We start from the raw sequence: 15,124 nt of genomic DNA, 5'->3' as shown, positions 1-15,124 counted from the left end.
TTGCGTTTACCCAAGGAAATTCCGTGAAAACCAGCACTGCACTATCCCTGCTCCCAGGGCTCTCATCACTCCTAAGAAGTACAGAAGAAAGATCATTATCACAGAGCCACTGTGAGGCTCCCAGGGCAGGACCCCTGCAAAACACCCTGGAGATCTACCTGTGCCACAACAATGACAGTGACCACTTACTAAGCATTGAAACCGCACCAGGCTTCAGTGCCATGTATCTGACAAAACTGTAACTCAGTCCTTGTGAGGACTTTGTAAGTAGTGAGAATAAAGACACTCAACATTTACCATGTGCTAGATATTCAGCACTTTTCACATGCTGATTCACTTAGCCTCAGAACTATTCAATGAATTGGCTATTATTATTATCATGCCCATTTTATAGATGGGAACAGTGGCAAAGAGGGCGTAAGTGCTTCTTGCAAGGTCACATAGCTAGGAAGTGGACGTGGTGGGATTTGAATTTCAAAGCCCATATCCTTTATCCCACCACATAGATCTTAGGGTGAGGATATGGATCCACATTCAGTTTTCTTTATGAAATGCATTCTGGGAGCTCCCCACGTTTATTCTGAGTCCCTTCTGATGGACAGATGGGGAGAATAGCTCCATGCTGACTGATGGGATGACTGGACAGAAGAATTGGCATTCTGCCTTGACATCTCCCTCCTCAGAGGGAGCTATGAATGGCCAGGGAGAAAGTTTGAAAATAAGAGAAATTCCTTATAGACTCACTAATGCATCTTCCCTCCCCCAAGGCGTGAAAGAATCAAATGAGGAAATCGGGAAGAGATTCTGGACTGGGAATAACAAGATTTCCTTTCCCTTCCACCTGAACTGGCCATCGGTAATTTTGCACAAATTCAATTTTGAAGTCATGCTTTGTAATTTGTGGAAAATCATATTAAATTAAACAGATCCACATCTGGGCAATGACTTCTTTCATTTAGCAACATATGGTGGCTCAGAGCTTTTCAAAGCTTGATCACATAGCAAAAATCTTAACCTTCCTCTTAAAACAGCCTTTTAATCAGAGATAGCAGAGTGAGGAACTCCTGGGGTATCTGTACTGGTTTCCCTGAGAACGTTAGGGGTGACCATAATTCTAAGGGTTGCAATATCCAGAATTATGGAATGCTAGTTTAAGACTACTGGTGAATCATTGACATGCCAGGCAAGGGATCTGGGACTTGGTAAAGAAAATAGTGCTGGGTCATATGCAAACAACAGGTAATGCAAGGCAGAACCTTCCAGATAATGCCTCCCCCAACTATGACATAAGGTGCTCTAAGAATGGTTGGTGATGGGAACTCAATGGCCCAACATCAATCTATTCTATCAACATGAGCTATTAATGGTTCCATTGTCTTTGGTGAATGTAAGAACCAGGCAAGTCCTTGTCGTAATCTTGTTGCCTCAACTGCTCCAATAATAACCCAGTGACAGACACAATCACAAACATATGCTACAGTTTTAAAAATCAAAAGGGAGAGCTTTTCTAATGCTTCAAAAGTTTCTGCATTCGTTCATAGACACCAGCCTTGTTGGATAACCAACAGAAACACATCTTAAAATCCAGGCAGTTTTTGGTGTTCCATATAGCAGGCAGTTTACAACAAAGCACAGATGAAGATTAGCAGACCTTGAGACAAGAGATCTAAATAAACCACTTAACGGGCAGAAAGGCCAAGTCAAGCCCTTGAGCCTGTGCTGACTTTTACAGATATTTTAATAACTTTATCATTATATAATTTGCCATCTGATACGTGCAGAGAGATGCACTAATGGAGTGAGAGAGGCCACAACAGTGCAGTCATCCCCAGAGACTTCATAAAAAAACTATGTTCACTCCCCTTGTATGACCGGCAACTCCAAGAAGTGCAATCCCTAGTAGTCACGTTATTTCTTCCTCCCTTTTTATCTGAAGACGTTCTTTTAAAACTCCCAAAGCAGCCCTTTGGATGATGCAAGGAGGAACTGGCAAAGTACAAGCTCTCTGGGCCTTGGAATGACTCAGGCTGAACACATAGAGCTATAGGGTAAAGAGGATGCCTCCATTAGCATGGATGAGCAATTTATAAAGCTGGGAGACTGTCCCAACTGGTGAGCTGCTGCAAACCAAGGTCACAATGGCTCCCTTCCCTGGGGAGGCTCTGCTTTTGTGACACCAGTGGTGTCACTCCCAAACCCCAGAGCTGAAGGATCCTACTGTATCCTTTTTTCTGAACTCCCAGAAGGACCCAGCTGGTCACCACAGTGGACCACGTCTTGTTAAACAGAATCAATTGTGGTGACTTACAGCCCCAATTGAGAATATGTGGGAGATCCAAGGTAGCATGAGGAAATAAGCACCATTGCATTTGCTAGTATGCTCTCAAGGCAGTTTGCATGCCACCTCTTAGCTGTTAGGTGACATGAGATGCATGGATCTCTTTCGTCCCTGTGGATTCTTCCCAGGAAAAGCTGGAAGCTCCATCTTAAGGAAGAAAAATCAACTCTTCAAAGGGGGTGTTAACTGCTGTGACATGATCTGCAGACATCAGAGCTGGCAGCTGATTTTTCTGCTCTTACAACTGTATTGGAAAGTTCTAAACCTCGAACACCACCCTCAGGTGGTGAAATAATAATAGTAATCACGGTGCCCAGGATGGTGGCCCTTTAGCCTGTGTCTGGGGGAAATGGCTGTGTTTTCTTCCCAGCCTCTTCTCCCTACAACTCATTCTGACATTTAGTGTCATGGTTCTGTTTGCTCTTGAAAAATGCTTATATCTTTTAGACAGTAAATGTTCTGCTTGATGCTACTCAGGAGAGCCTGGATGATGGGTAGAGCTCAACTGACTTCAAGTCAACCAAATATGAAGTAGTACTCTCGTTCCCCACCCCCAGCCCCACCACCACCACCACGATTAATTCTCCAGAGTCCACAGAGGCAAAAAATAAACATGGTTGACCAATGTTTGTTTTTAGGGTGAATGCTATTCTGTTTTTTAAAATTATTATTTTGTTTTATTTACTTTGGTTGGTAACTGAATCTCTAGCATCAAAATGTAAAATGTCCTGCCAGAAAGAGATTGTGGAAGAAAGATCTATGGAAAGAAACTGGGTTTGTCAGGGAAGAGTTTGTTTGCAGGCGTTTTGCAACCAATGTCTTTAATCTCCATAACAATTGGGCTGTTCTACTCCTTTGAAAGCAATTGTTTAATTTAAAAAAGAAAAGAAGAAAAAGAAAAGTCCATGTGGGGCTAAGTCTTTGAAAAAGAAGTGTGAAAATATGGTATGACTAGGCTTTGGCCAAGAGGCAAGTAACACCCTAAGTTCATGTCCCCTAAGAGTCAGACTGCGGTGTCCTGAGAGCCAGAGGGAAGTAAGGAAAGACAGAAGCAGCTGACAGTCCTTCAGTGTAACTTAAATCCCAGAAGAGCTCTAAAATAACCAAATTAGAGTGGGCCTTCATTTCTGTTCCCTAATGGGAGGAGAAATAACACAAATAAATAAACCCAACTCCATTTGGAGAACTAGCACTGTAATTAGAGCCCTTTTTTCCTACCAGCCTGTTTGTTCTTCTCTTGGTTCAAACTTTTGGTAAACTTTGATATGACTTCATAGCTTTTTAAATATCCAAACTTGAAAGGCTATCTTCAGGTGATTTGTCTGATTGGGATAATGAGATATGCAAAGTAAATCACCATCCTTTTGAAAGGGTATCTGGTCTACAGTACCTTGCAACAAAGCCACTTGCTAAAAAGGCAGCTTGCTTCAAAACAACAGTGATGTGTCTAGCTCTGGCCATGAGGTCAAATTCTTGAGTGTATCCCAACTGGCTGGCTTTGGTCTTCATGTCATTTTCTGTTCCTCTGCTGACTGCCATCTATGCAGTCATGGGCTTTTGGAGGCTGGGGTGAGAGGCACCCAGGCCTCCTATCTTTTGGTCTGGCATGACTTCCTATACACAGGGAAAAATTCCCTTTCTCTACACTTGGGGTTCCCAGATCTATCCGTATAGGTGCTCCAGAAAATATTGATCAATACCGATATCACCTGGAAAAAAAGATCATGCATCCTTCTGGCTGGGAAATGAAAGCATGGTGACCCTGAGTTCTAGCAAATAATGGGCATCTCATGCCAGCAGCAAGAAGACATGACTGGGGCCTGAAGACATTGAGTTCACATTTACCTGTCCACCATATGGACAGGGCGGGTCTTCTGGGGTGTGTCCCTATAAGAGACACAGAGAGAGGTAAGACAGAGAAACAGGCCATGTAAAGATGGAAGAAGAGACTAAAGTGATACAGCCAGAAGCCAAGGAAGCCTGGAGCCAGCAAAGGTTAGGAAGAGGCAAGGAAGATCTATTCCTTGAAGCCTTCAGGGAGAGTGGGTCCTGCCTACACCTTGATGTAAGACTTCTGGCTTCCAACTGTGAAAGAATAAATTTCTGTTGTTTTAAGCCACGAAATTTGTGTAATTTTTTTGTAGCAGTCACAGGAAACCAACACACTTGGTATTGGTGATGCTGACTACAACACTGTTTGTCTATTCTGGTCTGGCTCTAACATTCAGTGCTTTATGTTCCACAGTGGTCCTAGGATCTGCAAGAACAGTTCCTACTCCCATTTTGCAGGTGGCAAAACTGAGGCTCTATGAGGTTATGTCTGGCCAAAAGTCCTAAAGAATATGCGATAGAGGCCAGTTTTGGACTGAGATAGTCTGCCTTGTGGGTCTCCTTAGCAACTAAATTCTGCTATCTTTCTAACCCTCCTGTCGTTCAGAATTACCATCACATAAGTACACCAACTACAGTGTTGTTAAAAGCTATGATTTTTCCCAATGACACCTTTTAATGCACAGGTGTGCTGGTCTCTGGATTCATAAGCATCAGCAAGAACTTTGGAACCTACACAGCCCATGAAAGGAATATTTTATCACTGAAACCAAGCCCAATAGTGAACCTTTTTTTTTCTTCTAATTAGAAAAGATGTCCACAAGGGACTAACAAGCTCCCAAGAACATGGTCTTATCACTCTGAGTGTTGCCCTGAAGATGGTCTGGAAACAAGGCCCTGCTAAAGGGTGGTTTTTGGTTACTAATGCTGGTTGGTTAAGGCTCAGCTGCAAGGCATGGGTAAACACACCACAGACCTGTGCATTACACTGTTGCAGGGACACTGCGTTTGTGCCTATCCTTAAAGACAACAGACAGCATCAGCCATGTGAGGCTCAAGAGACAGAGGGCACAGGTAGACAGGATTGAGGCCAGCCAGCCCTTTCCCCACCCATCCTTCTTTTTCCTTTTCTGAATGTCCAAAGTTTGAGCTTTTCACACTTTCCTTAAACTTGAAGTTTATATTGCACCAGCTAAGAATATGGAAATGGTAATTGAATCCTTACTTCCTGCCTTGAGAGCACTTCTGATTCTATGAACTTGTGCTTCTCATTCTGCCCACTCAGGAGAAGGAAAGGATGGGGCAGCTCAGACCCTGTACCAACAGGGACACTGCATTCTGCACTCATCCTGTTGTTTTTTCTCCACCTCGACTTCTTATTTACTCGTGGGAACACCTGATTCAGAGTTGTTTTCCACATAAGATTCAACCCTTACCATAACTAGATAAGAGTTACTTAAAAAGAAAAAAAAAACATTCAAATATATTTTATAAGCAAGTCTCATAAAGGTGATTTCTAGCACTCTGAATATTTTACTTTGACCATTTTGAGATTTCCATATGATAATTTCTATTGTTTGACTGTAGTATCTAATTCCAAGGTAATCAACAGCCCCCACTCCTACTTTGTTTTCAAACTTCTAGAATTGCTTAAAGAGAAGAGAGAGGTGAGAAGAGAAGAAGAGAGGAGAGAAGCAATGCTATGCTGTGCAGGTGGAAGTTAGTTTTACCACATGGCTGGCTTTGGTCTTCATGTCATTTTCTGTTCCTCTGTTTACTGCCATCTATGCTGTCATGAACATTTGAGAGCTAGGGCAAGAGACACCCCGGCCTCTTACACCTGGCATTGCTCCCTGGACAAAGGTTTACCTCCTCCTACTGGAAGGTGGCAAGGTTTTCTTCCCTTTGTCCATGCAGAAGATAGAGAATCAGACTGACCTAGTAACCCTGCACACTGAGAAACAAAGTCAATTCAGCACCTCATATAATTTTGCAGTCAATAGCATACGGATATCACCTTCCCAAAGTAACTTTAACTTTGGGGGAATATGACTATCACAACAAAATCATTTGGGAAGCAAAGAATAACCAGTAGCCCTCTTCCACCCCAACAGATCCCTTTTGTTCATGCTCACAGGTTCACTATTCTGAGTTAAGTTTTCTTTTTAAAGAAACATGTACCAAAAGGAGACAGACAGTTTGTGGAGAGCAGATTATAAGGAGCCTATGAGAACCTGACATAGCAGAGTTGTGCTCAATGATCTACAGGCTGAGTTTGGCACAGTCCCAGCCGCAGAAGAAAGCCAGAGGCAAAATGCAGTGCAGCTGCTTTTTCTAAGTTGTTTACACTCAGAGAAGCAGGAACCCAGGTTCCTCTTGTTACAGTGTCACACCCCTCCCCGAGAACTGTTGCTCCACCTCCTTGTTTACCACTGGATATAAAAGACTCGCTGAAGGAGGATGTGGGTTTTTTGATGGAATTGGCTAGCACTGACGCTGCTGTGTCTCCACCAGAGCAGCTTTCTGCACCGAGAACTTTATACATAGGATTTAGGAAAACTACGCTAAAGAAAAGCTAAAGAGAGCATGGGACAGTGCAAGTCTAAGGAGCGAGACTTTAAGAGTTATGCTAATGCAGTTTTTAGAAGTGGCTGCTGTTGTGTGTCTGCAAGTCTGAGCACCTGAGACTTTACAGGGAACATAGGACAGAGCGAGTCTACGGAAAGAGACTTTAAAGAATAGAAAAGAAGCAAGGTTTTAAAGAAAGACTTTAGAAGTAAGGCCTTAAAGAACAAAGAAAAGAAGCAAAGTAAATGAAGAGAATGATAGAGAAAAGAAGTAACGAGGCTGTTGTGCGTCTCCATCCGAGTGCCCAACACACCTGACCCCAGTTTTGTGCATGTTTGTCTATCGTTTGTCCTTTCTGCATCTCCAGTCACCCCCCATTAGGTCAGGTAGTGACAGAGCTTGTGAAAAAGCTCCCTGTGACTGTTTATTAAGGCAACCACCACTGGGCCCAGTTATTATCAACAACATCTAATCACGATAGAGCACATTCAACCCAGGACTGCAATATGGTAACTATCCCAACACTGTTCTCCTTTTTCCTTTGGCGATTAGGATTCTTTTCAATACTGGTCAGCCAGTAGCTAATCAGTCCTTGGCCCAAAGGTGCAGATTTAGGAGACTCTTCCTCCCCCACTCTCCCTGCACTGGCTGAACCTCTAGAAAGGTCTAGATTTGAGTCCAAGTTCACCATTTACAATGTTGGAGATGGCAGGCAATTTTTAACCTCTGAGGTTTCACTTCTCTGCCTATAAACCATGTCACAAGATTACTGTGAGAACAGAATTATGTATTCTAAAATACATCATGCCAAATACATACCAAAATACATCATAACAAGTCTAATAAAGGGTTAAACTTGATGGTTAGGTGTTTACAACCAATACACATAATGCCAACACCACTGGCCTCTTCACTTATCTAGGTTTGACATTTTCTACCCCAGCATCTATCACTCCATCCTCATTTCCCCAGAATGGAGGAAGTTACTCCACTTTGAATGTGGATCATCACATTTGGCAAATCAGAGTCACATTCTTAAAATTACTCACTTGGGTTTCCCAAAGCCATCTCTAAGTGGGAGGTGTGACCAAACAGTCATTGGTACCCCCAGCTTTCCAGAGTCTTCCCTGTCCTTATTTAAAAAGGAATATAAAAGAATTCTAACACTTGACAGAGGACGTTAATGGTGGCATTTTGACTTGCATAAACATGCAGCCATAACAAAATGGCTTTCTATTCAATTTTAAAACCTGGTAAAATAGGAAGTTGAAATTAACCTCAGCTCTTTTATATGTAAAACCTCAATACATAAACAGTGGTTTGGTGGCATGGCAACCTGCTCCAGCCTCCATCTGCACCCTGCTGCAAATCATACAAGATGGCTGTTAGGATGGTTCTCAACCACATCTGATTCTAGATAAATAGAGGCGTGATTCTGTATCTGTGATTTCCTGCTGACAGAGTGAGGGGAGGTCAGCTCTACCCTCCAAATGAGTTCTCTGCCAGGCAGTTCTCAGACTCTCTAGAAACCCCACTGGTCTCTCCCAGCTCCCAGTCACAGATTTTTCTGTAAAAACATTCCCCCATCTGCATGGCACCACTGTAGGACTGCCCTGACTACTTCTGGGATGTTTTTTCTTAAAACTATTGCTCCCATTTCAAAGAGTGTCATAAACACATGCTGTATTGCTTAAAGTATCATCTTAAATATTATATGGATAAGCCTGGAAATTAACATTTTCTTCATGTCAAGAACAAAGTGAAGGTCTTGGCTGAAAGAGAATTTCATATTGACTTGTATAAAATAGCACTTTCTTATGGGAGAGAAAAAGAGAGAGAGAGAGAGAGAGAGAGAGAGAGCATGCTCATGCCTGTAGTCCTAGCTACTTGGGAGGCAGAGATGAGGAGGATTGTGGTTTGAAGTCAGACTGGGCAAAAAGTTCTCAAGACCCCATCTCAACCAGTAGCTGGGCATGGTGGCGTGCACCTGTCATCTGAGCTATGCAGGAAGCATAAATAGGAGGATTGCAGCCTAGGTCAGCCCGGGCATAAATGCAAGACCTTGTCTCAAAGATAACCAAAAAAAATATTGGCTGGAGGTGTAACTCAAGTGGTAAAGGGCCTGCCTACCAAGTGCAAGGCTCTGAGCTCAAACCCCAGCACCATGAAAAAAAGAACAGAAAAAGAAAGAGAGATGGGGTGGGGGGAGACAGGAAGAGAGAGAGAGAGAGAAATGGAGGGGGAGAGAGAAGAAGGAGGAGGAAAGACAGAGATGTAGAAAGAGGGAGAAGAGAGAGCGTGAAAGGAAAAGTAGTTTTACATAAAGTATCTTGGACATTTATTTCTAGAACTTCGTTCCTATCATTTTACAAGTGAAGTACTGCGTATCAAATTCATATTTTGGAGAAAAAGAAGAACAGCAATATAGTTAACACATTTTTTAGAGCAGCGACCAAGCCTCTAGGGAACTCTAAAAGCCAGTTGTGCTTGCATAGATGTTGCAGACGTAAAAAGTTTTTAAAAGGAACTAGAAAGGGGTGATGCCTGGTGTTAAACCTGATACTCTGGTAACCATATGGTGCCCCAAAGAGCTGAAGACACCCGTCCTTGGTGACACTGCCACCCAAGACTGCCTGACTGCAGAGACCAAAGGAATCCAATCCCCCACTTTTCATGTAAAGAGACATAATGATGAAAAGAAATCAGACCGGATTCACTCTTCTCCAAAACTGTGAAACAAAACAGGCTCAATGGTGACAATTTTAACTACCTCCATATGGCTGAATTCTCTATTGCCTTTAAAAAAATGCTTAATATTTTTGGTTCAAATATTGTCAGCAGAAAAAAGGAAAATCCATTGCTCAACTCAGTAATATCAATAGCCAGTGAAATAATTAAGAGGATAAGAAAAAAAGCAGGCTTTCCTCTGATTTCACACATGGAATCCTGAAGATGGCCTACATAAATGTGGATGATCCTAAACACAGGCAGAAGGATCACCTTGGGAATTTTAGATCCTTCAGCAGAAAAAATACGATTTCCCCATATTTCTCACCTAACGGTACCATTTGCCCTCATTTCTCACACAGACATGCATTATGGGATCTTTTGAAATGAATGTGCCTACTTTGAATAATCATTTATGGTCATTAAGCTCCAAATGATTTCATAGGATCTCTTCTTAAATACACCTAGGATGAGAGGCAGTCCTCAAACATTAACCTTTAAGTTTCTGTCCATATGCAAGGCTACAGATAGGTCATATATCAGCTGGGTGCATGGTATCTCCTGGGAAGATCTGAGAATTTTCCACCCAAATTAAAGAACCTCTCCCAGAAACATAACTCTGACAGTGAATGACCTGGTCTTTCTATCCCATTCTGTAGAAGATGTGGACATTCCTTGTGTCACCCCCAAAGAGAGCCAGTGGCCCAGAAACCCTAACAAACGGATGCTGCCCTGTGCATCCCACACACAACACATATGCAGAAAATGCTTGGGGAAGCCAATTTCTGCTCTTCTAGAGGGGTTAAGAACTACCACACCCACTGTGGCCACCTGCTCTTTTCTCCAGATATGTTGTTATCTTTTCTTTTGAGTTGAACAAGTGTGCTTTGAGAAAGGAATATTACCGTGACCATATCATATACAGCTGTGTCCCGCACGGCACAGAGAACATGACTGCATTTCGGATATTTGAAATGGTATCACACAGCAAACAACCATTGACGTCAAGCACTTCTGCAATGTAAATGAGCCGTGTGCATTATCTAATTTGGCACAGTAAGTTTTATGCAATCATGGCATTCTACAGTGGTTTTGCAAGTGCTGGCTAGCTTTGTGGAATGGGGGAAATTTCATTCTTCTTTGATTTGAAAATACTGTGCTTGATGATAACATATATATATATAAACATATATATATATATATATATACACATATATATATAAACATATATATATATATACATATATATATATACTCTCTTATTTCTTAATATTTTTTAAAGTCACAGATATTAGACACAGAACCTACGGGACTGGAAGAGTGGCTCAAGTGTTAGAGTGCATGTCTAGTAAACATGAGGTCTTGAATTCAAATCCCAGTACCATCAAATCCCAGAACCTACAAATATTCTGAAGGTAACAAGAATGAGAAACATCCCCACCTTCACCTTCTAGTTGTGTGTGTGTGTGTGTGTGTGTGCCTAAGTGTGTGTGTGTGTGCATATGTGTTTTCAAGCCTAATGGTAGGTAAGAAAATAATGGCCACTGCTAACTGAAAAAATTCACTTTTTTTTATACAGGTGGCCCTCGGTATCTGTGCCTTCCACATCAACCAACCGTGGGTTGAAAATATTGTTTAAAAATGCATCTATATGGAAAATGTATAGCATCTTCCCCTAAACGATACAGCATGACTCTTTACGTAGCATTTACACTGTGTGAGATACTATGAGTAATCTAGAGGTGATTTAACATACATGGGGGAACAGATACAGATTATATGCAAAAAAATGGATGGGTCCTGGAACCCATCCTCCAAACATACCAAGGGACACTGTGTGTGTGTGTGTGTGTGTGTGTGTGTGTGTGTGTGTGTGTGTGTGTATCTATATCTTTATCTCTATCTATCTGTATCTATATCTATATCTATATATCTCCATCAGTATATGGAAAGCCTTGCTTCTCCATCTGGGGATCTTACAGCAATGTGGATCAGGCTCAGCAGGCGGGTGCAGCCTGAGACTCTGCATTTCTAACAACTCCCAGAGCTCACTGCTAGTAGAAGACCAGGAAAAATGACACTGTTCTGTGTGGCCTTTGCATTGGGGCCCTCAGCAGGGGTGAGGTAGGACTTGGGCTTCATCCGGGTACTTACCCTGCAGCTGACTCTGAGGCTGAGGGTTAAAGGCAGTGGAGTGGTTCAAGGAGGCTCGAGGGTTGGGCGTGGGGGCTGGGTGGTGTGGGCTGACCCTCATGGCTGTGCGCCGCAGCTGCTCCAGTTCACTGAGCCGCTCGGAAAAGGACAAGCTCCCGGGCTTGGTTTGATCATCTATTTTCTGCCGATGTCCTATTGTGGGGAGTGGGTGGGAAGGGTGGAGGAGGGGAGAGAGGGATGGGGAGGGGTGAAGGGAAGAGATCAGAAAATGTATTGTGGAATTTCTAAAAGTGGGTTTTTTTCCTCTTTCCCCTCCCTCTTCCCTCACCCCCAACTTGGGCTTGCTGGAGATCTGCCTGTGAGAATCCGGGGCATCTTTCATCACACTGGCCTCTGGGTGCTCCCCCAGTCTGGGCCCCTGCCTCCACCCCAGCCCTCTGCACCCATCTGGGGTGGGCAGAGCACAGTGGGATCTGGGGTAGTGGCACTGGTGACCCAGTGGGGGAAGAAGTTGCATTGCTTACTAGCTCTTGGCTAGGCACTGGTGGCTAAGCCAGGGAAACCCGTAAAGGTGCTCTCCCAAGGGTACCAGAGGGTGGCTCGTCACTGCAAACCAGCCACTCGCAGGTCTGAGAGGCAGCAGTGTGGGCCCTGGAGGTTAGCACACCCCTTTCCCAGGAAATGGGGTGCAGCTGCAAACCCACAGCCTCGGGGAACCAGGCTTCCTGCTGTAAGTAGGTGTCCATGGCAGCCCCTGGACTCTTTCCCTCTCCATGAAGGGTTTCAGAAGCATCCCTTCTTCCCTGAAGCCCGTGCCTGGGAGTGGACAGGAAGGTACAGGCCGGACCCACTGGAGCCCAGGGAGAGCTTCCCTGGGGACTCAGGAATGAATGCAAGGTAGGAAGGTGGGCTTCTCCGTGTCTCTATGGATGGCTGATGTCACTGTCACCAGGAAGCAGGAAACAGAGGTATTCACGTAGGATAGGCCAGGAGGAAGGGCCCCAATTTTCCCTCTTAATCCTTCAGCATAACATTACTAAACTTAAAAGGCAGAGCAAGGGTACCGTTTAGGGGTGCAGCCACAGTTGGCCTGGTGATCCATTCCTCTTGTAAATTGGGCTGCCCCTCTCCTCAGCCTTGAAGCTTGGTGGAATGGAGTTTTTGACTGATTCACAAAAATCTCCAATTGTCAAGTGGTTTTAAAACAAGACTAGAGAAGCAGCTGGCTAGCTGCACCCAGAAAGTACCTCTTCTCCTGCCCTAATCTGATCCTAAGTTAGAAAAAGGACCCTCAACTCCACTGCCCCTAGGCCAGGACAGGAGTTGGGCTGGGAACAGAACATTTTTTTTCCTAGCTCCCAGTTGCTACAATTATAAAATTAAATTGTATCGCTTGTGTTATGATTCCAAATCTCCGTAGCTTGCCGTTTCTTCCTGCTACAGGGCCCCTTGGCACTGTTGACATGGTCTCATATTCCAGACCAGAAAAAAGGCCCACTATATTGCACTGATTTTATCATTAACAAGACCTGTTTGGCTCCAAAAGGAGGAAAAATACTTAAGCATAATATTTGTGTAGTTCAAATGCAACGCTCCCTCTTTTCATGTGTCACCAAGGCAAATCTGAACTCTGATTCAGCTCTCCAGCCCACAACACTCGACTCGAACGCAAACACCCTGAGTCAGGCAGGCCTGGCCAGTACACATGTGAGAAGCCTCTTATGGGCTGGGTATTTTAAACACTAGCTCTGTGGACAAAAGGGACCAGGTCCCCAGCAACACTCGTCAACTCTTTCCTTCAGAAGGACAAAAAACGTCTTTTTCTAGAACATTTTAGAAACATTTTAGTCAATCATGGTGTAACTCATCCCTGTGCAGAGACTTCCTTGATTCTCCCCTTTGTGAGAGCCCTACTTCCTGATCACACTAAAAAAAACCTGACATTTCCTTGCGGAAAAAAACACAATTCCAATACAAAAACCATTTAAAAACATAATCCAGCCCTTTAAATGCATCACTTAGATGCACATTAGGAATCAAAGAAAGAAAATGGCAGGAGCGTGATTCTAGAGAGTTCTATGGCCTAAGAAAGAATGCCGTCCAGCAAGGGTTTCCAGCAAGTTGTGTGCATTTCAATCTCACATTCCCTGGGCACCCAGTGGCATTTTTGAAGAACACTGTGTGAAGGACAGTGGGCAACCAGGGGAATGGTGGGTACAGGATCATTGTGCTACCTGATATCGGGTGTGGTGGCGTCTTCGGCCAGCCTTTGAAGACAGGTATCTGTGTATTTACCTGAGCAAACTTTGAGACATTGCCACTGAGAACCCACACAGGAATTAGTCATTTCAGGCAAGCCACTGTGTGGCCAGACACAACGTGAAACTGTTACCGTTACGAGTCTCCCCTTATTGCCCTGTGCTTAAAAAAGTTTTTTTTTTTTTTTTAAATGGGAGCCATTTCTGTACCAGCTGACACCTGCCAAAATTGTAGTCATTTACAGAGATTAACTGATGACTGTCTGCTTTAGCAGGAATGTTTGGGCATAACTCAGAGAAAATAATTCTTCACTCTAAGCTATCTCCTAAGCCCTGAGAGTTTAATGCCTGAGCATCAGGGAATTGTTCATCCCACCCTCTCCCACGTGTTTTCTGGGATAAGTAGGAGCGGCCCTGCTTGGGAGGGAACTTGACCCTTGTGCTTACAACAGACTTCAGAGTTGCAACCCCAGGGCATGTGGGAGATGAAAAGCCATCACCACGTTCAAGGTGTGGTCCAGATGCATTTACACACTGGAGCCCAGGAACACCTAATTCTTCTTCTCTGAAACCACCAGGCTTCATGTGCCAAAAAGCAACATTTTCCATGAAATATAGGAGCTTCCGATACAAACTTTCAGGCGGAAGAAAGTGAAATGTTTTATGTCTTCAGTTTCCTGTATCCTGTGTTATTGATATTAAAATATCAATTTGCCCTCTGAATTTTAAATAGAGGAGTACTGAAAGTGTCCACTATGAAATTCACTTTTCTTTTTTCTTACTGAATTTAACACTAGATCAACCCACTGGGAGAATTACACTGCCCCAAACGCAGGTACATTGGTGGCCTGGACTTCAGAGTGTGTTGAGTCAATCATGAATGTTTTTAGGGTGGTGCTTGAAATAGTAGCTACCTCAGGATTGCATCCTGGGTCATCTTGCTGCATTTTAAACAGAGTTGGAAAGGATCCTAAAGTCTCTTTTCTTTTTTACATTTTTGGAAAAAAGTGTTTGACTGGAATTGTATTAGATATGAGGAGTTATAGAAAACCCGAAAAAGGAAAAGGAAAACGTATAATTAAAACAAATGAATGTTATTTGCAACATTTTGTTTCATTGTTTTGTTCCATCCTGTACTTTCCCAGGATGGCTGCCAGTGAAGGTGCCCCTAAATGTCACAATATTTTACAATGGATGATGAGATCCACTTTCACTTTCTCTTCTAAAAACTATATTGAGTAAGCAGGCA

General features: G+C 43.4%; 1 protein-coding gene across 2 annotated transcripts in view; it reads right to left on the bottom strand.

The window, feature by feature from the left end:
- The window catches only part of Runx1 (RUNX family transcription factor 1), a 237,807-nt gene that overhangs the window by 31,068 nt on the left and 191,615 nt on the right, over positions 1 to 15,124 (bottom strand). Inside the window, exon 6 of one of the 2 annotated variants that reach the window (XM_020185583.2) lies at positions 11,618 to 11,809. The exons of the other annotated variant lie outside the window; for it this stretch is intronic. Within the exon in view, the coding sequence (XP_020041172.1) occupies positions 11,618 to 11,809 (192 nt within the window). The remainder of the gene's footprint in view (positions 1 to 11,617; positions 11,810 to 15,124) is intronic. 2 annotated transcript variants of the gene reach the window in all.

The sequence above is a fragment of the Castor canadensis genome, chromosome 5 (genome assembly GCF_047511655.1).
Source record: "Castor canadensis chromosome 5, mCasCan1.hap1v2, whole genome shotgun sequence".
NCBI lineage: Eukaryota > Metazoa > Chordata > Mammalia > Rodentia > Castoridae > Castor > Castor canadensis.
The sequence above is the reverse complement of the archived record's forward strand: the minus strand, read 5'-3'. Positions and strand labels throughout refer to the sequence as shown.